The sequence below is a fragment of the Musa acuminata genome, chromosome BXJ1-10, assembly GCF_036884655.1.
Source record: "Musa acuminata AAA Group cultivar baxijiao chromosome BXJ1-10, Cavendish_Baxijiao_AAA, whole genome shotgun sequence".
Classification (NCBI taxonomy): domain Eukaryota; kingdom Viridiplantae; phylum Streptophyta; class Magnoliopsida; order Zingiberales; family Musaceae; genus Musa; species Musa acuminata.
The window spans coordinates 26,239,529-26,265,933 of NC_088336.1; the positions used below are offsets into that span (position 1 = coordinate 26,239,529).

Sequence of the window (26,405 nt, forward strand, 5' to 3'; positions counted from 1 at the left end):
TGTTTTCTTCATCACATTAACTCCAGGTGTTTCTTAAGGTTCTTCACATTTCAATCTTGGTAAATGATTTTGGAGTTTTGGTTTGTATATCAACTGAGGTTGTTATTCTAGCTGGTGTATCGGAAATTATATTCAATTTTTGCATTAATTTATCCAGTCCTATATTACAAGTACAGGAATTACAATGCAATTTTTTACTTGTTTCAATAATTTGGTTCGATCATGCATACTTTAATCTCTGAGATTGCACTGTGATACCTGATTTCTTCATGGTTCGTTGAATGATGGTAAGAATTCCACTTGTTGTCAACTCATGTTTGTTGGTACTATGATCCCTTGTGCTATGCATCCATATTCAAGTCAGCCTGTCTGTTGACCTTTTTTTTTATTCTTTCCCAATCGATGTAGTATTTGTTGATTTGTTTAAATTCTTGTGATATTTTGTTTTGACTTATTCAGATCCCCGAGCATGGGATCCTCCTCGGAGCCCAACTTAGGATGCAAGTATATATCCCTTTCATGATCACAAACTTTTACTCTCTGATGCAGGCTGTGCCGTATCACTCCAGCTGTGACTCAATCATCACACTCTACCTTGTGTTCCAAACAAGTACCTCATCCATGCGTTTAATGGTTTCATGCTCTCGACACATTTTTATTATTATTATTTCTCTTAAAGCATCCTACCATGTGATTAGCTAACCATGCAGCTTTCACCCAAGTGCATCATCACCTCTCCAACATATTCCCCAGGCTTGGTTCTTATTTTTGTGGAGTGTCCCACATGTTCTTAGTAGTTAAACATTTACATGTCAATTAATTATGGACAGAGAGCTTAGTTTTAGTCTTGTTTGAGTGCAGCTTTTTTTTTTGTAAATAGCTAGAGATTAGAGATTATTTGTTGTTATGACTTGTTGAGTCCACCCACTTGCTTTTATGCTTGCTAGAGATACTAAGAGTTCCATTGTGGCAAGATAAGCTTGCAGATAAATACTCTGGGCAGATGAGAGGGATAGATACCTCCAAACCTTGTCTTTGTAAGTATCCCATCCCCATACCTTGTATTTAATTATATCATTTTCTTTTATATGGTTTTAGTCAAAGATGATATATATTATTATTATTATTATCATAATCAACTATTGTCATGGCTTATATGGTTATTGATTATTATCATAATCAATCAACCTTTGGTAATTTGTGTATGGATGTAAATTTACTCATAAAATTAATGCAGTCTTACTACAATATTCAAGTCTCTTGTGAGATTTATTTTCTTGGTGGATCCCAACCCCCAACCGGGTTCCATGTTTATTTTGAATTGCTTTTGCTTTATACATAACACAACAAATAAAAGAAAGCAGAAACAGTTCTCGGATTTGTGAAATGGTTCAGGTCATATGTTTCAGAAACAAAAACGAGGCTTCTGTTTTCAGAAATCAAAACAAGTTTTCCGTTTTTAGAAACAAAACAGCCCAAGAAGGCAAACTAGTCTGGCTGGCTCGGGATAAGGATATGTGGAAGGACAGGACAAGAAAGCCGTTTCCGGACCCCAGAGAGAGACAGAGAGAGACCGACAGAGAGAGAGAGAGAGAGAGAGAGGGGTGGGGGGAGTGAAGAGGGCTATTCTTTTCCTCGCTTCGCTCGTTGTTGTTTCCTCCGCAGCCGAACTTGAATTCCACGCTGTCGAACTCCACTTGCGTATTTTTCTCGTTACTCTTCGTGCTTCCTCGTGTTCTGCTGCTCCTCTTCGAGACGCCGGTCACGGATCACACGAGGACTCCGTAGTTCCCCGTATCTCTCCCTTCCCCTTCCCCTTCCGCTTCCCTGCCATCTCCTCCATAAGGAGAGGAAAGCGGAAGAGGAAGAAGCGGAAGCAGCACCAGGGCACTCCTCCGCTCACCGGTGAGCAGCGTGTTGTCGCTCGCCTGCATCGCGTCCGCCATCGAATTCAGGTGCGAAATTTCTTTATTCCCCCTTCCCCGGTCGAGGCAATTGGGATCTGTTGTTGAGAGCTTGGATGAAATTTGGGCGTTCGTTTGTTGCTCTAGTCAACGACTCGGCGGATTAGTTCCCATTTTTACCAAAAGATGGGTTTTTGGTGCTGCTATTTGTTGTGGATTTGATTTAGATTGATGTGATAAAATTTAACCGCTCGCCCTCTTCTCCCCACATCGTAGATTGTACATGAACCGTGTCAACGCAGCTAGAAATAGAAGCTTTAGCATCTGGGGTTCGTTTGACGAACACCCATCTCGTGCAAGAAGAGATTTTTCTGTAATGTGTCGTTAATAGCGGCGCGTTCATCATGAATTTGCAGCCGGACAACCAACTTGGCTATATCTTGTTGACGTATTAAACCACATTTCATTTTAGGTGATTTGGCAAGGACACGAACAGAAATGTTCTGCACACCCAATCTTTAGTATGTGGTGTCTTTGTTCTTTAACTTTTATCCTATAAGAGGAGTTTCTCTGATAGAATCCTCAGCATTGAAAGTAAGCTTTTATGATAAAGTAAGAAATTTGTGTCCTTTCTTTCAGCCCTCCTCAGTTGTCTTAGAATTTGCACCGCTTATGAGTCCAAAATTTGACCTGTTATGCACCTTTGCACGTGCGATCTTTCCCTCCACTAAGAAGGACAGTTGACTCAGACTCGATGAGTTGAGAAAAGCATGTGAATGGTAGGTACTAGAGCAGTGGTGGAAAGTCAGATCATAGAATACTGGTTGTTCTAACTAATAGTAATGTGATAGACATATCAACTTCATTGCAAACTGAGGGAAGTTGTTATTTTTTGTTTTATCACCGGACAGAATTGCAAGATAAATAAATGTCTATTATTCCTCAGTCACAAATATCCAAATTTTTATGGCTAATACTCCATAGATAGTTTGAATTGTATAGGAATAATGATCAATTTTAACGTGAATTATTTGTAAGGAAACCCTGCCCTCTCTGATCCATTTGATATGTAATTTCTTTTCTGTTGATCTGCCCTGCAACTTGTGCTTGAATTCCTGTTGAATTCGGTTGTTCAGCTAATTCAGCAGCATTGATGCACTATATCAACTTTTACAATGTGTCATACTATCTGATGAAGCCATCTGACCTGAGGAGTCAATGGTGTTATTTTTGTCTTTTGGTGCTCATTTCTCTAGCTTTTAATTTCATTGTTATTTAAATCCTTGTGGTTTTTTTGTTAGTAACAATTTGCTTTGAATAAGATGCTTTCACTTTAATTAGATATATATTTCTATGTCGGTCAACTTTTTGATGCTTGAGATGTTCAGTTATTTGTTGGGCTTAGAGCAACTTACACTGTTTTTACCTCTTTTTGAGTATCTTTTATAAATTTAGGTTTTCATGAAGGCCCACTTGTCCTTTTGAAGAAAGTAATTATGAACTTTCTGAGCAATGTGGAGCAGCTTTGAATTGCAAGAATCAGTCCGTCTTTGTGATCTGAAAACACATGGCAAAACCTGGAAATATGGGGCACAGGTTTGTAGCTTAACTGTTCTTTGGCTTCAAGTTCTTATGGCAGATGAAAGTTCTGAAATTTGTTGATCTGCGTTCAATCTTCTATTTGATTTGATGATTGTTGTCACTTTCTGTTATGGCTTGCAGTGGATTTCTTAGGTATCCAAATGACTGTATGAGAATTATTATAAACATATTTGTTGGAGTCGTTATAGGCTTTTTTATTGGAGTTTCCTTTCCAACAGCTAATATGCCAAAGGTACACTTCTATCTTTTGCTGAACATACATGTTCTGTTGCAGTATTACACATAAGCATTTTACCTGGTTAATTTGGCAGCTCCACTTGGCTGGTAGCATCACCACATGCATTGAGGACAAGAATTCAGGCTTTGCAACCCAAGCATTGCTGAATCACACTTGGCCTTCTATACATAGTCACAACGGAAACAACTCAACAGTACATTATAATGATACCTCAAAGGTATTTATTTTAAATAGTATATTAACTGTGAGATATACTTCAAATTTCTTTTGTGGATAAGTAAATTTTTTTGTCAAATTCTCAGTAATATACACAGTATTTAATTGATGGCATGACCTCTGTCAATATTGAACTTGTTCAAAATAATCAAAACATGTCAGGAAAATCAGAAAAAGAATGAAAAGATCTACTAAATTCTAAAAAATATTTTTTTTTTAATTATTTTGCCTTATGCAGTTTCTTGATTTATGTTGAAACCTGAATAGGTAGGATGATCTAGGATAGTTTCAGCAATAACTGTGTAATTTTTATGATGGTCTTCTATATTTCTTTGTTTTTTTATGTTACAGCTGTGGTAACATCAAATTTTGGTTCCTAAGGCATTTGTGCAATAATTAAAATTTGTGCTTCTTTTTTAACATAGGTAACTGTTCCTTGGTTCCTAAATAGGAACATCAATAAAAGTAAATGAGCCTAGAACGAAGTCTTGAAAGTAAAGTTTTGTTCCAGTCAATTTCATCAGAAAGGACCCTTCTGTAACTTCAGATGTCATATCCTAACCCTAACAGTCTTCAAATGAATAATTTAAATTATAGTGCATCCACGAAAGTGTCAAAATTTATCTGTTTCAATGAAGATGCTTTGGTTTAAGTAATCTGTTTCATAGTCTTTCTTAAAACAATCCAATGGGATGTGTATCAGATTGAGAAGATTGGTACTTCAATTTTCCTGTACTGATGACCATATCCTTACCAGATTTTTTAAATGGTCTAGATCTACGTTCCTAAAAATCCCCGAGGTGCAGAAAGGCTCCCACCAAATATCATCGTATCCAAGTCAGATCTTTATCCACGAAGGTTGTGGGGGAATCCAAGTGAGGTAAGTGCTATTGTTATTTTTCACTTGAATATTGGTATTGCTTTATGTTGTTATTGTGTGATATTTTATATGCATCTTGGATTATTTGAATGAAAACTTTATATTACTGACTGTAGTTGCTGATAGTATGCTTGGCAGGATAGATATATCTTTCCAATTGGACACAATCGTTGCACTAAACATATTCAAATCTCAAATCTGTTTTGCATTATTTCATTTTAGTAAGAACTAAATTTTCAGTTTCTTTCTTTTTCATTTGTAAGATGGGCTAATATTTGTATATATTGGCTACCTTACATATACATGAGATTGAGAATACCATAAACCCCTTTATTTCATTATAACACTAGTTTCGCCCAAGCTATCTCATTGTTCATGAACTTCTGGATATGTATGCATGAGACTGACTAATTAGCATTGTTGTCATATAAAGCCAATTACAATTCTGCAATTGGGTATTCCGTATGTAATTTCTGTGATGTGCTATGCAAGTTTGGAGGGTTTTTTTTTTGTTGTTGCAAGTTTGGAGTTGCAGTGGCTCTTTAGATCAATAGAGAAACACTGACAGTGTAATATGTTTAAACTTTATTGTGAATATTTTTTCCATTTATGCATAATCCACAAAGCACTGATATTTTGTGATCTCTTCATAGATTGTCTGTATAAATGCTGAACCTAATAACACTGCACTTTTGCTGATCATGTAAGTAATTTACTCACTTTTGCTGATCAGCTTAGTTGTAGGTAATTTACTCACTAGCTGGAGAAGTGCATTGGTTTAGTTTTCATAAATGATTGATGCTAGATAACTGTCTTACTACCTAGCAAAGAACTTTGCATGATGAAAGCAACCAACCGAGAAAAACCAATGGATCATTCTACTTCTGTTCCTTTTATGCTTAACGCGTTCATTTTTTTTTCTGTTTCTGCTAAGGAAACATATGGTTGATGTTCAGGATTTTCAGATACAGCAGAAGTACCTAGTAACTTTCACAGTTGGATATGACCAGAAAAACAACATCGATGCAGCAGTTAAAAAGGTTAGTGGAGGAGCACCAAAAGTGATCCCTTTTTTAACTGCGAGCCTAATGACTCTAGGTAGTGAGTGCTGTCAAGCTGATGTAGCTTGTTCTGAGTGACGCTTCTTCCCCTCTTTCTGATTCTTGGTCTTTCAATCAAAAACTTCAGTTCAGATTGCCACACCCATGCGACATAGTACACTCCACCACCCACTCTGAGGACTTGGCTTAAATTAATCTTTTTATGCCACATTTCTTTTCCATAACTAAACCCACTTCAGGTATAATTTGAATGTATTTTATGGTCAGCATATGTTGAAATATGATTTTGTGCATCTTCATATCTGATGCTAAATAGTTCGCCAAAGGAGATATAGAATTTCATATGCTCCTTAAGTTTTTAAGAACCTTCAGATATTGGCATTTGAACTATGCAACAAACCTATTAAAAGGATGTTCCTGAGATCATGCAGAGGAAGTCTAGCTTATAGTCTTACATAATAAAAGTACTTGTGATTCTTTTTTACAGAGTCTCGATAGTATAATGCATCTCTTAGGCACTGACATGCAAATTATTACTACGTTTCAAGTTTGCATCTGACTTGTGAGAAATTTGATGTTGTAGTTCTCGGAAAATTTTACAATCATGTTGTTCCATTATGATGGACGGACAAGTGAGTGGGATGAATTTGAATGGTCAAAGCGGGCTATTCATGTTAGTGCCAGAAAACAAACTAAATGGTGAGTGAAGAATTTCGAATCTTCTTACACAGAGTTGCAGCACGGGTGACAATTGAATTATTTAGACATTCTGATTCTCCTGTTTGATTCAAGGTGGTTCGCAAAACGGTTTTTGCACCCCGACATTGTGGATTCATATGAGTTCATATTCATTTGGGATGAAGATCTAGGAGTCGAGCATTTTGATGCTGAAGAGTAAGTGTGGCTTTCCCTGCTTGAGTATGCATGCTAAATTTTTGATGCACCTGTAAATTAGAAATTGGTTTGCCGCTGCAGATACATTAAGCTGGTAAAGAAACATGGGCTGGAGATTTCACAACCTGGCCTACAGCCTAGTAAAGACTTAACATGGCTAATGACGATGCGGAGAGAGGGAAGCGAAGTCCATAAGTGAGTTCTCATTCGATTCAATTCATCTATTTTATCCACTCTCTTTTCCTTTCATTAGAATACCATCACATTTTATTAGACCGGCATAAAGAGTTACATGAGAATATGAATCCTTGCGTTCCCAAAAGATTCATATTAACATTATGGTTGGTTTTCGACAGAGAAACAAAGGAGAAACATGGCCGGTGTTCCGACCCTCATCTTCCACCCTGTGCTGCGTACGAAGCCATACTTGTCTCATTTCTACCACTTTATAGTCACTCAAGACTTGTTTCTCATCCCTTGTATAGGTTCGTCGAGATAATGGCGACTGTGTTCTCCCGAGATGCCTGGCGTTGTGCATGGCATATGATTCAGGTATTTTCATCTCTTTTCCTTCTCTCTCTCTCTCTCCATTCCTTCATATGCAACTTCGAACGCCATTATCATCAATGCAGAACGACTTGGTTCACGGATGGGGTCTTGATTTTGCTCTTCGGAGATGCGTGGAGGTACTTCGTCGACAACCGGACCTTTTCGTGCTGCATTTTGATACTCCAGTTTAATTTCTTTCGCAACTCCGATCCAGGGGGCTCACGAGAGAATTGGAGTCGTGGATTCGCAATGGATCGTTCACCAAGGGATTCCTACGCTTGGTAACCAGGTAGGCAGATGAGTCGATGATGAGCAGCAGCACTATGTTTCTCTGTGCTCTAACTTCCTCTTTCCATGTCATCGCAGGGACAGAAACAGAATGGAAAACAACCATGGAAGGGGGTACGGAATATATTGCTTGCTTGCTTGCTTGTTCACGTCTTTTGATCTCCTTATACTGATGCTAAGAAACTTGTGTCACCGTCACCTCCGGCAGGTACAGGATCGGTGTAGAAAAGAGTGGAAAATGTTCCAAGATCGGATGGCCGACGCTGAGAAGGCATACATATCGAAGAGATGGTGATGAAGCCACCAATCTGTAGAACACGGTGACTCCGAACGTGATCGATTCGACAGGTATCACCAATCGATATAAATTATGTACTCTCGATGGTAAGAGGAAAAGAACCTGCTTTGGATTATAATTTTAAAATGGAGATACAACTCCTTTGTGGCCATGTAAATTTTGATGCTGTTCTGGTATCAGTCCATCTGATAACGAAGCCGCAAGAGACCTAGCTAGGGCTTGCCCAGATCGGTAGCTCCATTAGAGACTCCGCCAAGCTCCCTTCTTTCTCCCTGTGCAACGACTCCCACGTACGCGCGCGCCTTCGCTAGCTTTCCGATGACCGCCTCTTGCGCTTCCACCCGCAACACGTAAACCCTGGTTTTGTTAAAGCCCTACCAAACCCTGGTTTCTTTCCACGTCGTCGACGACTGCCCGCTGCGTATTAACCCCCGGCGGCGGCGGTGATGGGGTGGAGCAGGTCGGGCGAGAGGCGGTCCCACTGCGCCAGCTCCCGCCGGTACCTATCTCTCAGGTCGTGGAGGCAGCGCCTCAGTTCCGCCTCTGGGTCCGCTGGCTGCCGGCCGATCCTGCTCCGCCTGTGGCGGCGCTTGTAGGAGAAGCCGCCGTCGTTGCTTCTGTCTCATTCATCTTCTTCTCTTTTCTCGTTTCATATTTTGGCTCCTCTTTTCTTCTCTTCTCATCTCTCCCCTTCAATGCTTGGTCATAAGAGGACGAAAACAGTGGAACCTAAGTGGCGGGGTAAAGGCGGCCACATGAAAATGACACGACAGGAACATTTAGAGTCTGAAAATTGAGATTTTTTTTTTTTTGAGGAAATCGCCCTACTTTTAATCTAATTAAAAATATTTTTTTTTTCATAGGTCGAATAGAGGTGATGGAGATGGAGAATTAATTGGTCGAATATAAGTTTACCTTCACAATGATTTGGGCTTTTCTTGTTGGTTAGTATAGATTGGGACATGTCCCCAGACACATGTCTCCCCGGACGCGGAACTTGCCGCGTCTGGGCCTGTCCACCTGTCCTCTTGCTGGTGCACCAACACTTCATCTCCGCGGCACCGCCACCTGGCTTTCCTTGTCTGCTTTGAGCGAAGGATTTGCCCGTCGTAGTCACTGCTCCTCCCCCGTTGACAGTGGGAGGAGAAGAGATGCGTGCATGTGTAAGATTCCCACCAACTTCTTCCTCCATATCAGGTGGTGGTACCACGCGGAATTCATCCACCCCGCTATAATAAACACACGATTGCCGAGGTTGCATGTCAGCAGTGGGGTGAGGAGGAGGGAGAAGGTGGGAGAGAGATGGGGCTACACAGCCTGCCGAGCGCCGCCGAGGCCTTCTTTCCCTTCGCGCTGCTGGCTTACGCTTTGCTCCCGGTGGCGCTGCTGGTGAACGGGGTCAGATGGGCGGTGGTTCGAATGATCGGATTAGGCGGTGGCGGTGATGGGGAAGAGGAGCGCATGCCAGACGTCGGAGCACGCGTCGTGGTGTGGAGGCACGAGGGTGGCGTCGACGACGGAGAGTGCTGCGTGTGCCTCCATGGCTTCGAGGCGGCGGCGGAGGTGAGCCAGGTGGCGGCATGCAGGCACTTCTTCCACAGAGAGTGCTTGGAGAGGTGGCTGTCTCACCTGTACGCCACCTGCCCCCTCTGCAGATCCATGGTGTAGGCATCGTGTTGCTGCAGCGATTGCTTCCTCTTTTGCATTTGGATCAGCGGTTGTATTGGATTATGTGATTCGGAGATGTCGCCATGGATGGATACTGCAGAATCCATGCAACCATGTTGCAGTGTGTTCATGTATCAATTAGAATCACCATAAACTAGTATTAGTACGTAGTTTGTACATGAGAACAGGGGATTCTACTACTACTTGTCATCAATATCTAATTTTGATTTCCTTGTTTTTACCGAAGATTGATGTCTTCTTTGATCGTAGAGAGACCTTTTCTTGTGATATATTGCAGGCTAATAATTCGAACAAATTCCCTTCTACCAGCTGTCATTGTCTGGCTGTGTCTCTCACAGTCTCAAAGTCGACAGAGGCACATCACGACACAGTTTCCTTCCGATGAGGAAATGGAATTAGGAAAACATCAAGTAATATTAATCCTATTCGATTAGCCTTAACTTAATGAAGTTTTTGAGATTTGATCCTAAGAATTATTATGAACTTATTAAGATTTTATCTGAATAAAAACTAGCAGAAGCATTAGACACACATCAAGATTTATTTTAGAGTCCAAAATCTTGCAGGATTCCAAGGTTTTGAGTTGTGCAGACGCAAGCATTTGTTGCAGTGGCTTTACAGGAGGAACGCATACGGAGGAAAAGGGTCAGAGGGGGAGGGACCGGAGGCGGTGGGACGTGCAGTTGCTGCATCCATCTGGCCATCGTTTGGACCCATTCGCATTGAGAAGGTAGAGCTTCGTACTCGTCTATCGATGGTGAGTGGCGATTTTGGTCCTTTCTGCTGCTACGGCCAAATGCAATTAAAGAAGGAAGACGACATGTATGGATCCTTCTTATGCATGTCCCACCTGTACGTCTGTGCCTTTGGACATTGAGAATTCTTAGGTTCACGATTAGCAGTCAACCTATCCCAACTTTAGTTCACTAATTTTCTGCTGGAGGTGGGGAATTTGCCATGAAATTTCTCGTGGGTTGCTCTCTATGTGGTTGCTATCGAAGCCACTCTTTTTCATGCTTCAATTCCTTATATCTTATTCCTCCATCGTACTAACATCGTTATTGATGAGTTATTTTCATTGTGTTTGGTCATTGCACAATAGGTGTTCGATAAAATGAATATATTGTTTATTTGTTCATGTCTTAAACATTGCAATAAGTTTGCTAGTCCCATTTTGATTAAGTTTTATTATTGTTTTTGACTTGTAATCATCGTTGTTATACGAATACCGTGCAGAAATCAAATTACACAATTACGGAGCCTCCAACCCATAACTCATAGTGATTTTCTAGAACTAAGATGCGATCCAACCATCTAAGCATCATAGAACTTTCAAATGACAAAGGGTTAAATGGGGTTCTGATTAGTGTCCCGGGTTAGATTGTCTCTTGGTCTCAAAATAGTATTACATGGGCACTTATGCACGATGATTTTGTATATATGATGGGCTGTCCTGAACTATTTATTGGATAACTATTTAGAACTTATCAAGTCTTTTCTTTTTTTAATTTTGTAACACTCACACATTGTTTGTTTGTGAGATTCCAATTATGTTTTAACGAAGCAATGGCAACATTTTGTTCATACATTTGCTCGTTCATTTACTATTACTTATTGATTAACTCATTTCTTTTTCTTTTTGAGTCCTATGGGATTACATGAGATTACAAGGAGATTGGCTCTTTTCAAATGGATATCGGAAGGGGTGTGATATAATATGCACAAATAATGCTTGCAAAAACAAATAAAATTAAAATGTGTCAATCTGATTTGTCCACTGCAATCTGATCTGGTTGGCTATATGGTTGTTTCAGGGGTTTGAAGGCCTATTAATCTTCTGCAAATGTGTTCACTATGGTGCATTTCTACTTGTGGCCCATCAAAATACATTGGAGTTGGCATCCTCACTGAGAAGTCTGTGGGCTCAGTTTGCATGTTTGTGCAGAAATAGGAATGTAGATGAGGTAAATTGTTGTTTACGTAGAGAATTAAAATGATTCATCCCTTAATAATATATGCCTAGAATCCCATGTAGCCCATTAATTGTTGATTTCAGCAGGCCAATTAATCTTCTGCAGATGTGCCGTTACTTGGTACATTTCTAGTTGGTGGCTCATCAAATAACATGGAGTTGGCATCTTCACTGAGAAGGTTCAACACAGGTGTCACAGGTATCTCTTAATGGTGTCTGTGGGTTCAGTTGGCTTATTTGTGGAGGAATAAGAATGAAAAAAAAGGTAAATTGTTTTCTTTAGATCCATCAGTACTATGCCTATAATCCATTATTGTTGGTTTAGGTTTGCTTGCTGGATCCTCACAAACATCAAGCTTGTAGCTACAATATTTCATAGATTATATATTACTAAAATATATTTCATTGTTTGAACTTTTTTAAAAAAAAATTGTGAGAAATCTGAAATAAAAACTCCCTGTTTTCCATAATTTCAGTAGCAGTAATCAGGTATATTTTGAGATCTTTATGTACTGCAGGGTTTTTATTGTCTGATGAATCTTATCTCTTCTGCAGTGTCAAAAGGGAAGTTGTGATCTTAAACTTGTTCTTGCCAAGGTAAGGATTGATGATATGTTTGCAGAAAAGATAGCATATCTTCTTATTTCTTGGCCTAAATCGAGGAAAATTGAATTCTAAATGGAAATCTCTTTGGGCAAAGACAAACCACCAAAAAAATACAACATTCCATGTCATGTAGACGATAAAGTCAACTCCTAATGACAACTTTTGTTGATGCAAGCAACTAAGAGTGGCCAAAAGTCTATCATATTTACTTATGAGAAAAATCCATTGGTTCCTAAATGCCTGGCTACAGGATCAGTATGATGTCTTGTGCAAAGAGAATGTGGCCCTTCTTTAGTGTTGTTCTTGTTCTTCATGTTTCCTACAACAAGAAACAAAAAAGAACAAGTTCAATTAAAAATCTCTTTTTTTCTTTTGTTTTTTTGTCTCTGTCTTTGAAACAAGCATGATGGTAATGACTTGATGTCAAACAAGAAATTAGGTTTTCCCTTGAGGAGCAGATAAAATCTCAAACTCAAGAGTCTGTCATCATTTCTTGTTTTCTATTGATATTTTTAAGAAGCAGATCATTTTGACTCTCAAAATCATTCATAGATAATAAAAAGCAATGTCAGCAAACATGATCTCCTCTTGTATCTTAAGAAGCTTTCAGATCACACCTTAACCAGATACTACAACTTCCATGTTCCAGTTGTGTTCTGTGCTTGACATCATCACAGCTACAAAAGCAGAACTTGGAACTCTTGAGCTCATAGACTTTGGCAGTTTGCTGTGAAACCTTAAAGGTTGACAAAGCATTATTTAATCCTATCTGTTCCCTAAGCTTGAGTGAATACTTAAAAAGCCAGTTGGCCTATGCCTTTCTTCAGACAACTCATATTAGATTTGCTGGAGCTAGTTAGGTTGATTACCTGAAATCAAGACAGTCAACTACCATCCTTTCAAGTGGCCCAAAGGTTAGGTTTTGTGGTCCAACAGACAAAACATGTAGTAGCACTTCAGCATATTTTAATTACCATAAAATAACTTGCATATTGAGGTCATCCAAATTTATGTTTCTTGGCAACTACAATGACATCATTACTGAAACTGGAATGCTTCCATGGAATGAGCTAATAGTATCATTGACTGAATTCATTCTGCTTCTTTAGATTATATATTGATTTGTATACCTCCTTCCTATTCTATAGAAAGCCAAAACCTCAATGAGCTTGGGAAATCTCAAGGTCAGCTTGTGTACTGTCTAAATGACCTTCATGCAGCCAAACATTGTCTGCATCAGTGTCTTCTTGGGACTGAGACTTGGCATTGGTGGTTGGACAACTCTGATATCTTGAACATTACCAAGCTTTGATCTCTCATGCTTAGCTGCAAAGAGCAGGTGAAGATTTCCACTGCTAGCAAGCAAACAATGCATGCAGCACATACTCTCCCTAAGACTGCATCAGTAAAATGAGCAGAATTGGATGGAGGCAAAGCTGAGTTAGGTTTGAATACCCAACAAATCATTAAACTAGTCCGAGGAAAGTGCCACCACTTGCTGTCATGAGTCTTCTGATCCCTCCCTGTGCAGGGTTTTGTTTCTGCTGGTAATTGGAGTGAGGAGAGTGAGGTGATGAACCTAATCTGCCATGAACAGTGTGGCTGGTGAGGAACACCAGCTTGGGCCAGTTGTCATGAACCCTCCCTCATGTGCTTTTCGAGTCTTTCCATCACTGTCAAGCATGGCCAGGAGCAGATGGGTTTTGGGTGAGAGCAGCCGAAGGACCACCACCATGGCTTCCATATTGTTCATCTGACATAGACCAGTTTTTCCTTTCTTAAATGACAAAAAAGAAAAGGGAAACACTAGTCGGGGGAAGAAGAAAAGAGTAGGTATAATCCAAGACATGCACCAAGAAGAGAACATTCTGCAGCTAGAAAACAAAAGTCCATGATGAGAATCACAGGAACCAAAGCCTATGAGCATGACAACCACCTTCCTCACAATTTCTAGGGCAAACAAGGCTATTTCTTTATGATCTGATGCATTTTAAAGTCATTGGTGGGTGGGACACTCGTGTGAAAGACTCACTCTATAATTAATCAATGGCTCTTTAAAGTTCGTGCAATTTGTTTGATTTGATCTCATCCCTTTTGTTTTCTAGGGTCATGAGATGCTTGTGAAAGCAAAAAATGCTAGGAAGAAGATGTGGTAGGGGTGTTGCATTAAAGTGAATGCTCTGCCATCCATCACCACCGATGGTGTGGAGAAGACAGCCACTTTGGGGTGGCAATCGAGGCCACCAATTCGGCACCCGTGAGCCGTCCATGATCGATGTAGCCTCACCCATACATCTTGAAAGAGAAGAGAAGTACTGCACTGCAAAAACAACATCCACCAACCAATAATTATCCGATGAGATATAGTGCAGAGGGAAATGGCACACCACAGGCAAGTGTATGATTCATTTAATTTCCATGCTCTTCGACCACAAAAGTTGTGAATGCGTTTAGTGTCTTTAAAACGCATAGTTATCGTATTCGGACATGAACAAAGGATATAGTCATCAAATTCGGATGAGATTGATTGATTAGATCGAAAATAAAAATAAATTGTTGATTGAAAATTTATCGTACATCGAACCCGATCGATCGATTATTTCATGAATGAGAATCAATGGTTGAAATAATTTCGATGTTGTTATCCTCATATTAGTAGTATTTACTTAAGGAATAAGATGGGAGTGTATAGAATAGAGAGACGAGAGATCTTTGCTAGTTGATATTTAATGCGTCAAGTCTCAAGAAAGGACGATGAATGTTAACCCTATTAGGATTGAAGTGGCCATGACAATAACAATGACACAACTCGGTGTCATCATCTTCCTCTTTCTCCATTGGGTGACGGAGTTGGAAGGAAACATTAAAGACATGACGTGAGCTTATCCACGAAGACTTTTGCCATCATATGTGTGCATGCAGTCGCTTGATACAACAGCAACACCGAGTGGCCGAAGGAAGAAGACAAGGTGAGACAGCAAGCGAGTTGAAGTCTCGTGGATGAGAGAGAGAGAGACATGGAGCTCTTACTCTTCCACTCACCTTCTTTTACTCCGAAGACTGTCTAAGGCTGTGCTGGGTCAAAATATTCTTCCGCGTCACCACCACCAGCAACGAAGCCATCCAAGTGCAATACGAGCCACTGAAGGTGCTCTTTGAACCACCTCTACGTTTATCGACGCGCAAGAGAAGAGGAAGAAGAGGAGAAAGAAAGATGCAAGTGGTGGAGAAGTCTACTGATGGAATCCAAGTCAATCGAGCGTAGAAATGTCTGGTTCATTAATTTGCAAGAGTTGTAATTGGTGCAACTGTTGGTGACGACTAGTCTTTCATTTCATTTTATTTTATTTTATTTTTGGTCTAAATCACGAAGCACTCATCTATGAATCTTTCAACTCGTATGTCATTTCTGACTTTTATATCAATATAAGTGCATTGTATTTCTGACTATATTTTTTTTTTGCATGTAAATCTCATATCCGAGTCTATTTATTTTTTCATGAATTCTCATCTTTTTTTTGGAATATCATATAAATATACTCATCTAGAATAATAATGTTAGTTTCACCACACTATTACGTCATAACAATTCAAATTGATATGTGCAAAATATTTAATTGATTGTAAATGATTAAAAAAACATTTTTTAATATCAAATGGTATATATGATACTCAAACCGATACCTAAATATGAGACAAGAATATATTAATCAATTTAGATATTTTAATAAAATATATAAATTCTTACTATAAAATAAAAATAAAAAATAATTATAAATATTAGGATCGTATAAGTAAATAAAAATTAAATAATAATAATAATAATAATCAAACAGCGTCGCAATACATGCGACGAGCCACATTGGTGGATTCGTCTCGGGCAGATCCAACCAATTCTTTCGAGGAGACACGTAGCGCAGAGAGAGAGAGAAAGAGAGAGAAGACGAAGGCCGGTCTTGGAACGTGAGCCAGAGTGTGTCTCGCCGCCGCGCCGCCCATGGAACCCTCGCTCGCCAACACGAACAAAACACCGCCTTTACCGACACACCCTCTCTCTCCCCGGGCCATATCCGCGCCGCATGCTCACCTCACGGGTATATACGTCGTCCTTCGACCCATCCCACATTCCGGTCTCTCTCCCCTGCTCGAGGAAGCAACAGTTGGGAATAGCACTCGCAAACTGCTTCCTTTATGCTTAATCTTTTCGGTCGTACTCCTTTCTCCATTAAAGAAGGGTTTTTTTCCTGCGTTTCCTATGGGGATGGATGAGCGAATTTTGAATGGGAGGCGGAGGTGCGCTGGGCATTATCTGTAAATATTAGGGTGGGGGGGGGAGAAATGGGCGCTATATCTGTCATCAAATGCAACATCAAAGACACAACAACATTACAGCGAGACAAAACAACAAACCAACGAGGGAGAAGAGAGAGAAGGGCGAGGCGAGGATAGGGAGAGGGAGGAGATAGAAGAGAAAGAGAACGGCTATTATAAGGCGGTTTCCTTGGGATTAAGACCATAAGTTTTACTTGAAGAAGAAAAAGAAGAAGAAGCAGCAGCAAGGGCTGAAGATCTCAGCAGCGATAGTAGGGCAGGGGAGGGGCGGAGGAGAGGACGGCCGGACGTCGCTGCGCTCCAGCGATCGGCTGTGATCTGATCCGCGCCGCGCCTGGAGTTCCAAGCCCTTTCGAGGAAAAAAGAAGCGATCTTTTGCGTTATGCCGGAAGCGGGTTACTATTGTTCTAAGAAGACGGACGACATCTGCGAGGACGTCTGCGGCGAGGTGATTCACCTTTTTCTATCCCTCGTTTCAGATCTAATTGTGTTGCTTGTTTGTCTTCTGTTCGGGTTTCAAGTATGGAACCTTGGTTCTTTCTTCTATGATTTCCGCTTTCAAACCCTAAATGATGGTGGATTCTCTCATTTGTTCTTGGAATGAGAATAAGTCTCGGCTTTGGAGATTTGAACCGCAAGAACTCCCATTTCCCCAATCTGTTGGGTTCGATTTCACCCTTCTGATCGTTTGATTTCTGTTGCAGCAGACGTCGAGGGCAGCGCTAAGCATGTCGCGGCTGCGGTGCGCTCTCCGGGGGTTCGATCTCAAGGCATTCCTGCTGCTCTTCATGGGCGTCCCCGTCCTCATCTTCATCATCTACCTCCATGGCCAGAAGATTACCTACTTCCTCCGCCCCATCTGGGAGTCCCCTCCCAAGCCCTTCCGCACCATCCCCCACTACTACCACCCTAACATCTCCATGGAGCGCCTCTGCCGGCTCCACGGCTGGGGCATGCGTGATACCCCCCGTCGGGTCTTCGATGCCGTTCTGTTCAGCAACGAGCTCGACATGCTCGAGATCCGGTGGCACGAACTCAGCCCTTACGTCTCAGAGTTCGTCCTCCTCGAGTCCAATTCCACCTTCACTGGGCTGTGGAAACCCCTCGTCTTTGCTGGCAACCGGAGCCGCTTCAAGTTCGTGGAATCGCGGCTGACCTACGGCACCATCGGGGGGAGGTTTGTCACGGGGGAGAATCCGTTCGTTGAGGAATCATACCAGCGAGTGGCATTGGATCAGCTTATTAGGTTTGCAGGCGTTGAAGATGATGACTTGTTGATCATGTCCGATGTCGACGAGATCCCAAGTGGCCATACGATCGACCTCCTGAGATGGTGCGATGAGATTCCCGAGAAGCTTCATCTCCAGCTCCGGAACTATCTCTACTCCTTTGAGTTTTACCTTGATGACAAAAGCTGGAGGGCTTCGGTTCACAGGTACCAAGCAGGGAAGACCAGATATGCTCATTTCCGGCAGACCAATGATCTATTTGCTGATTCAGGGTGGCACTGCAGCTTCTGCTTCCGTCATATAAGCCAATTCATATTCAAGATGAAGGCATATAGCCATGTCGATCGGGTGAGATTTGCCTACTACTTGAATCCTTCGAGGATTCAAGATGTGATCTGCCGAGGAGCAGACCTGTTTGACATGCTTCCGGAAGAGTATACATTCCAAGAGATCATTGCCAAGTTGGGGCCGATACCTAGTTCGTATTCTGCTGTTCACCTTCCTAGTTATATACTTCAGAATGTTGACCGGCATCGATACCTCTTGCCTGGGAACTGCAAGCGAGAAAGTGGGTGAGTTCTATTGGTGGCATCGTAGGTTGCTTGCAAATTCTACGAGAGTGTTGCTGAGAATTTGATGACCGTACAACTATGATGAAGATGAGTATCTGACATGGTTGGATGATTCTTCTGGGACAAAGGACAAGCATCAACATTTTCTTGCGCTTATCTCTGCAATATCATTTGGAGCTGATCATATCTGTACAAGTTTTCCTGATGCCACCATTTATTTTTGAGGGAGATCAGTGAATTTAACTACCATGGGAGGTTGTTCACCCCTTCTTACCTTATTGGTATGTGACATGACACCGGTTGTTGTAGAATGGAAACTGAGTGATGTATCCTAAATTTTATTTATGGGATCTTGTTTTCCTTCAAAAACTGATTTATCGATGTATTCTTCTTCAACTTCCCTGGAAAATCTAGACTTCATCATTGTACCATGTGGTTTGTTTCACTCACTTCACTTGGTGATGCCTGTGGAATTGTGGAAGATGTCCTTTGGAATTCCATATGGTTTATGCTCATGATTTGGACTTGTGTCACAACCAAGATTGTGGCTCCATGCACAAATAGAAATGCAGGTGCAGGAACCTGCTGGGCAAGTTCTTAAGCAAATCAATAGTCTCTGGGATATATTCCATTACCTTTTGACCACAGTGACTAGATAACCAGTCCACGAAAATTTCTTAATACTTTTGCAGGTTATTATTTATGTTAAACTGCATCCAGAGATCTGAAAATACATGGCAATGGACATTTTATAAATTGTTTTCTTTCCAGTTTATTTCATGAAACTGGATCTCTAGGCACTTTTTTTCCTGATGGGCCATGTGTCATGCACACATGATATTCCACAACAAGAACACCAGAAGCTATTGCTGCTGTGGTCCACCACATGGATCCTCGCATATCATTTAGCATCTTCAGGCGTCGCACTCTCTATCAGCCACATATTTATGATGTCTTTAGCATTGCTTTTAGTGAAGTCCTGTGTTTTGTGACTTTTGCCACTAGAATTGACTCATTCTTATGCAAGTCCACTTCTTTGGACAATAGAAGTGCATTCTGTTGTATGCTCAATTCTTTGATGTGAACTGCTTGTTGGCATCCAAGCATTTTAATTTTTTACATTCTTGCTCAGTTACTCGCAATTTCGTCCAATTTCCATCTAAATTTCTCATCTTGAGGTATTATAATTTGCATATTTTCCTATGTGTAGATTGTTCTTTTGCTGCATTGAGGAAGGAAATTCTTTCCTGCTGAGGCTTCTATTTTTTTGTTCCTGTGTAAAGCGATTGATGCTGGCGTGACTGCAGCAAACAAGGCCATTCTATTTGTACTCTTGTCTTGTTTTCAAACTATTTGTTCATGTCATAGGTCATAAAAGGCCTCTGAGATTCTTCATTTCTCACTTCTTTCACCTCTGCTGTTGTAGTTTAGCAGATGAATATATGGAGATTAGATGCAGCGATTAAACATACAAGTGATCCTTTATGTCAGCTGCAGGCAATCTGAGGTAATAATTGACATTTCCAATTTAGAGATCTAGAGTTCAATTTGAGTAGTCTGCTTAAATATGCTTCCAGATTGGTTTTCTAGTTGAAACTACTTTTAACTAGATGCATAAATGTGTAAATTCCAGCTGTAAAAGTCTTGGGTGAAATATAGAATCTAACAAAATGCATTAGGGCTGTCTTTGAGCCTTGATTACTTTCTTTATCTAATAATACATCATTATTTACATACTAAGGTTATGGTGACTGATTCCTTTTATACAACTAGCGACAAATATGATTCAAACTTTGCAACTCCTCTTGTCCGAGCAATGGGTGGGCTTTGCAGCTAATATACACTTAAAAAAGTGTTATTTGCCATAGCTTACTGAAAACATCTTATGGTTGTGAAAGGTTGTCTTAGAAGTAGATAACCAAAAAATCCTTACTTACTGTTTTCTTTCCTGTGCCTTTCTCATATTTATTGCTGATCATTTACATTTTCTTATCTTTTCTCAATGATGGAATTGGAATCATATCATCTTCTATGGTTAATATAAAAGGAATTGCATGAAACTCTAATTTGTATGGTTTATTTCAGTCTTTGTGATGTGCATGTTGTTGTTTGTCTAGCAGTCTGTCCTTATTTTTGATGTCGTAGTCCCCAAGCTACTTCTTTTCTTCGAAAACATCCGATTGGCTAACTTGTTTTCTCGAGTATTTGCAGGATTTTAAAATGATCAGAGTTGGGCCATTTGGTGTATTATAAGATATTTAGAAGACTTGACCTTTGTGTTTCCAAAAGATCTGCACTTGGAAAGTTGTGGACACTAATTCTCTGTGCAGGTATCATCTTTCCAAGTCAAGCAGGTCAAGCAAGTACAGTATCAACAGGTAATCGGGTGGGATGCTCATCCTGTGAAGCTTGTGCTTTCTCTCTTGTTGATGCCTAAATGTCTAGAAATGTTCCAGCAAATGTCCCTTGGCATCAACAAGAAATCCAAAGAACAAACATGCCGAATTGGTTAGCTATCTAACTTTCTTCAATATGAGTTGAGTATGGACCGGTGAAACCCAGGAATAAATCTTCCTGATAAGTACGAATCTTAGGGAAATGGGTTAGGCTTGCATGAAACCCATCCAGAGTGTTTGCTTTGGCATATTGTTGCAGAAACAGAGGACTTTGGTTAGATTCCCACATGCACTGTCGATGGAGGTAGCACTACATGGGGCCGAAGAAGAAAGAGAAAGGCGTGGATCACACGGTTGCTGGAAACTGATTCCTTCTTGAAAGGTAAACTTTTCCTGTGTTCTTGTGTTCTTCATTTGGGTTTGTGCTTCACGGACATGTTCTCCCTCTGCATCTGCTGCACTACCAGTCCTGTCTACTTTACTAGGCTTTGGCTGCCTTGCATCGACCATGCAATGGCAGCGTCTGTGTTTGAATGCTTGCTCTTCTTAGTACAACTCGGTGGGGCTTAAGGCTTGATCAATGGCCTGCCGCCGCGATGTCTAGGCCTTTTAGCCATCGTTTCTTTCTTCTCGAGGAATGAAACGATGGCTTTAGCCCACTTCCGATGTAGGACTAAATCAGACCGTAATTGCTTGTTCATTCTAATATGATAGTTTTACGATACAAAGGCCAGGCCCCATAACGAAAGACAATTTCGGGTTGGGCTTTCGAAGGTCATTAGGTCTCCACCAGTTTGGTGATAAACTTGGCTGATTGGTAATGACGACTTTGATGCAAAATGGGCCCTCAAAGTTTCTCACATGAATGAATGAAGGACATGAAACCCTCGATTTACTTGAAACAATCATTTCATAGGGATCTTCCACTCTCTCTTGTCCTCTGGCCCCCTCTGCTTTTGCTTTGTTCTGTCATTGCCTTTGCCTTTTTCTTCGCCATTGCCATTTGTATTTTTGAATTGGCTCTCCCCATCTCGTTGTTCTTGTTTTCCTCTGGTTTTCTCCAGCATTAAGACCTCACCTAAAGTCCAACCCAACTAGGGTTCTTCTTGTTAAGTGGATCTGCAGAGACAAGGAAGCCCACTGCCTCCTATTCGATCTTATACACTGTTCACATGCATCCGCAGCACATCTGCGTGACACAATCTGCTCCAGCAAATCTTGACTGCTACCCGTCACCAAGATGTGCATTTACTTGTTACCAAGATGAACAGTTCGACAAGTGCAACGATCACCAATTCAAATCTGTATGTCTTTGCAAACTGTGATCCCACTTATTTTTGGCTGCTTGTTGCAGAGGACGTCTCCATTGAAAGCTCAGTTGTAACACACCGATCATGCAAGTAAGCTTTTGGCAAATCTTCTTTTCCCTATGGTAGAATAAGAAAAAGGTCTTCTCACTCTTTAAACCTCATATGGCGAATGCGCGGTAGCGCAGACATCCCAGCACAGCCTGACACTTGATCTTGGAGCCATCAAGCTGAGGAACACGACGACATTAGTCGTAATTCAAGTGATAGCTCGACGATCTTGCAAAATTCTCGTTTAACCCAATAGTTATTGTAGTTCGCTTATAAATATATAAAGTTCCAATTACGTTAGCTCAATTGGATATTTTTTGAATCCTTCGAATCATTTATTATATTTTGGACCCATTAACATTAAGATCAGAGGGGGGTTTTTGTAGTGCGAGAAGTTCTCGATTTAGTTTTTGTAGGATCGAACTCGCTCGTACATTTAAGATTGATTCGATTGGCTGACGCATCGAACAATAAGATTGCGTTGTAGTAAAATACTAAAGATATTAAATATCAAGACTTAACATGTAACAGATGATGTCTACGTGATACGGTTCGCTGTTGTCTCCTTCTACAACCTGTTGTCTTGGAGCTGGAGACGCCGGAAACAGGAGGCGTCGAAGGATGCAGATTGTGATGAGATCTCCCTCATTAGCGTCGTAGTCTGCGATTTATCGTCCTCCATGTGGATGGTGGAGGAGAAGAGGCCGAAAACTGCGGTAGCTGCCGTTGGGCCTTCAGACACGTGAAGTGTGTCCCAGTTGTCCGCTCCGATGGCTGCCATGATCCATCCCACGCCCGCATGCTGAGTGAGGCCGACCGATGAAAGGAGCATGGTGAGGCATGCTCAACCACAGCCATGGCTTTCCTTCGCATGGCGGTGGCCAAAGAGAAAGAGGGATCTCATGGGTCCAGGTTTGAACTTTTGGCAGTGGTGTGAGATGGAAGGAGTTGGAGGTGCCGGCCGTCGAGATGTTGTCGGAGTGCTGTCTCATCCTCTGCGTCCCATGTCAATGGGGTTTGACACTGAGGGCGACTTGCCACTGAAACAAATGCGTGATTGCCTCGATGGTGAGGGAGGTGGGGCCTGTAAGAGTTGAAGGTACTTGTTAATGGCTGCTTGCATGGACTTGATGATGAGCCATCATGATGGTCAAATGTATCATATGTAGGTCAACTATATATATATATATATATGATAATTTTTTGAAAAAATTTAAAAAATTCTCATAAAATATTTTTTTTTTTTTGTAAAAGATGATTTTACCCCTATATCCTTCATCATGTCGATTCCTAGACGATGAGGGTCATCTTCGTTAAAGAAAGCGAAGACCTCGGATCCATCATTGATGAGCACTTGAATGATGGGATCATCTTTATTGTCTTATCGAAGAAGAAGGGAGGCCTCCAAAGAAGGCAAAGGTTTTGGACCAACCTAAATCCATTGTTATCCATCGTTGGGTCTCCTCCTCCATCATCTCCCTTATTACCTAAGACCTTATGCGTGGAGGCGATGAAGATGCGTAAGTAAAATCATCTTTTATGAAAAAAAAATATATTACATGATTTTTTTTTAAATATGGGTGATTTACAAGAATTTTTCTAAACTAAAGCCTTTTTCAAAAAATTATTATATATATATGTAATGCATATATATTTGTTGTTTTCTGAAGGAAGCTTAATGAAAAGATTGAATGCACATCACCGGTCAGCAGAAGCCACACCAGCCTTCAATATGAACATAATTATTGCTTGGCAAAAGAAGGCCAAACATTGTTTTCCTTCACCCAAAGTGGAGAAGCTTTAAGGAAAGCAGCTCACCTTCACATGCTGTGATTCCCTGCCATCCATGGAAGGAAGGAAGGATGGAGCAACTTCTCGAATAATTTCGATGCTTTTCTTGACCCAGCCATTCCATCAGAAGCTGTCCATCGCCTTCGCCCACCTCATCCCGTCTCTCTCTCCAATCTCCTCTCGGCTTTCCCTGTGCTTTGCCGTAGGGTTTCTGCTGTGCGTGCGTGTGTGTTGTCTGAGGACCCACGAGCTGCCCCCTCGCAGTTAGGTCCCGTCATGTAGTGCAGTCATGGCGGTGTCTGCTAAAGACAACGCCATCAACCCCCCCTCGCATTTATGCGCGCTGCAGTACGTGATACCACATGATATTAGGGTGAGGGGGGAAGGGGGAAGGGGGAAGGGGGAAGGGAAGGACGCAAACGACAACCGCAGTTGGCTTTGACGTTGGACTGTCATACCTAATAGAACACCGAAAGCCACGGGATCGAGTGGTCACTTGCCATGCATCTCTCCCAACGCATGCTGTACTGTGGGAGGTGAGTGTGCCAGCTCCGTGTGGTGGAGGCGGCCGGCGACCGGATCTGGGAAATGGGACCGGCCACGAGGGGTGTGAAGTGGATGTGTGACGAGGATTATGACAGTGGCAAGCAACTCGTGGATTTGGATGTTGGAAGTGTTTGCCGAGCGGCATCCTTGTTTTGGATCTTCTGAGAAGTGTTAATTATTTGATCGGATGATTGCACACAGTTAAATCTCTGGGTGGCATTCAAGATCAAGTCATGGCACTCCCTCCATGCATGCATGTAGTCTCTCTGTCGCTCTTCATGCTGATCACTGTCCATCACCATAGGGTGGGATTTCCAATTAGTCTACACGCTGAGGTTGGTCCACTACCATGGCTAAACCCCTGATACACTTGGAAAAGAGGTGGCTTTTGCAGTGAGACAGTAAAATGATGAGTGACAAAGGCCTAATAAAGGTGGCATGAGTAGTAGAAAGAAGGTTTGGTGAGGTTGTTGAATACAGGTTTTTTTCTTCTTCTTCTTCTTGTTTGTCCTCACTCTTTGTGATCAACAAGATAAGGTTTGGAGTCGCATGCAAAGCACCTGGTACCAGCTTTTTGGTAAGAAAAAGATAATGAGGAGTGAGGTGTTGGGTTTTGATTAGTGTGCAGTGATCTTTAGGGTTTGATTTGTGGAAGGTGGCAGGCCTGGAGAAGCCACTCGAGGATGGTGATGCTTGAGGTGGTCACTGGAGGAGGGGGAAGAGGATGACCTTTTTGGAGGTGTGGGGAACAGTGTGTTGGCTGGTCGCTTGGGTGGCTAACACTGATAGCAACACCCAGCAATCCATCAAATACAAATGTAGCTGCATCAGTCCCCACAGCACCACTGGATTTATTGGCTGAATTCATGTCAGATATCAGCATGACACAGCAAGAACACATGAAGTTTCACCACAGCTTCATGATTGCAACTCTGATTTCTTTTTCCCCTTTTTTTTTTTTTTCTTTTTTGTTTGCTTAGTGAGATTGCACATAGGAATGAGGTTGACATGTCTCATCCGGAACAACTACATGTTCTCTGTTGCTTGGACTGATGCATATGATACATTGCAAGTTGAGCAGCAATACTTTTCTTAGCATGTCCTATGATGGGTCTGGACCACCTTACTCCGTTTGCCAATCACAGGTGTCCATCAGCTTGAGAAGGTAAGCTGTTGTCTAAGATAGGACGATGGAGTTGCCTTCCAAGGAATGGAAGTTGATCTGCAGCCGGTAGGTAATGTTGTCAATAGGATGGAAAGATGATCGATCAGATTGTATCAATACATCTGATCATATGTTCTTTTAAGTGAATATGAATAGCTTGGTGCTTTGTTTTATTTCAATATGTCAAAAACCATCAAGTAGCTCCCATGTTTGATGCATAAGATGAAGATGAGTAGGATTACAAAGATAATCTCATAAGTCATTTGCATTTCTCAAGCAAAGGAGGAGGTAGGCCCATAACAATGCAAATTAAGTTAATGAAATATATCTACTTGATCAATCATGAGATCGTTTCCTTTCACAATGAAGGAAAAGTCTTCTTAATTCAACTAGGCAGGTGTATTAGTGAGTAGGACGAGGGAGTGATTGCGAGAGAGAGAGAGAGAGAGAGAGAGGCTTCAGCAGCAAGTCATACAAACACATCTGTTTACTAAACTTGGTGTATATGATGGATGCCCACAAATGCACCAAAGTCACCGTGCCAATCCGACATTTGACTTGAGCGGCTGGGGTGAACAAGATCCTTCTGAAGACCTCGATGGCATATTCCAGAAAAACTGGTTCCATAATTCGAGGAAAAACTAGTTGAAGTATGGTTGTAGCAGATATCACCAAGCAATCTTTTCTACCGACATCCGCAGGGGGAAGGTTTGACAAGAGTTCATCCACAGTTCTCTTCAAAGAACTGCATCACCTTAAGATGGCAAACACAACAAGTAGTGGAGAGAAGAAACAATTACGATAAGAACGATCTCTGTA

General features: G+C 41.3%; 3 protein-coding genes and 1 long non-coding RNA gene across 7 annotated transcripts; all 4 read left to right on the top strand.

The window, feature by feature from the left end:
• Positions 1-1,611: 1,611 nt before the first annotated feature.
• Positions 1,612-8,081, top strand: LOC135595800 (uncharacterized). Of its 3 annotated transcripts, none has more exons than XM_065087194.1 (15): positions 1,612-1,955; positions 3,360-3,500; positions 3,627-3,738; positions 3,818-3,961; positions 4,736-4,840; positions 5,797-5,880; positions 6,485-6,600; positions 6,694-6,795; positions 6,877-6,990; positions 7,152-7,208; positions 7,281-7,347; positions 7,428-7,481; positions 7,559-7,633; positions 7,711-7,746; positions 7,841-8,081. In XM_065087194.1, the coding sequence occupies exons 2-15, from the start codon at positions 3,472-3,474 to the stop codon at positions 7,925-7,927; spliced, it is 1,182 nt and encodes a 393-aa protein (XP_064943266.1). In that variant the 5' UTR covers positions 1,612-1,955; positions 3,360-3,471; the 3' UTR covers positions 7,928-8,081. The 3 variants fall into 3 exon arrangements, with proteins under 3 accessions (XP_064943266.1, XP_064943267.1, XP_064943268.1); XM_065087195.1 differs by having other exon boundaries at positions 3,372-3,500; XM_065087196.1 differs by lacking the exon at positions 5,797-5,880.
• Positions 8,082-9,147: 1,066 nt separating this feature from the next.
• Positions 9,148-9,844, top strand: LOC103968451 (RING-H2 finger protein ATL51). Its single transcript, XM_009381680.3, has one exon. It carries the CDS (start codon positions 9,233-9,235, stop codon positions 9,596-9,598), a length of 366 nt encoding a protein of 121 aa, XP_009379955.2. The 5' UTR covers positions 9,148-9,232; the 3' UTR covers positions 9,599-9,844.
• Positions 9,845-16,126: 6,282 nt separating this feature from the next.
• Positions 16,127-18,761, top strand: LOC135595801 (uncharacterized). Of its 2 annotated transcripts, none has more exons than XM_065087197.1 (2): positions 16,127-16,977; positions 17,234-18,761. In XM_065087197.1, exons 1-2 carry the CDS (start codon positions 16,912-16,914, stop codon positions 18,332-18,334), a joined length of 1,167 nt encoding a protein of 388 aa, XP_064943269.1. In that variant the 5' UTR covers positions 16,127-16,911; the 3' UTR covers positions 18,335-18,761. The 2 variants fall into 2 exon arrangements, with proteins under 2 accessions (XP_064943269.1, XP_064943270.1); XM_065087198.1 differs by having other exon boundaries at positions 17,237-18,761.
• A 455-nt stretch (positions 18,762-19,216) lies between these two features.
• Positions 19,217-22,071, top strand: LOC135595015 (uncharacterized). The gene is made up of 5 exons (XR_010480261.1): positions 19,217-19,657; positions 19,757-19,837; positions 20,542-20,838; positions 20,986-21,108; positions 21,825-22,071. It is a non-coding gene; the product is annotated as an uncharacterized LOC135595015 (long non-coding RNA).
• The last annotated feature ends 4,334 nt before the right edge of the window (positions 22,072-26,405 follow it).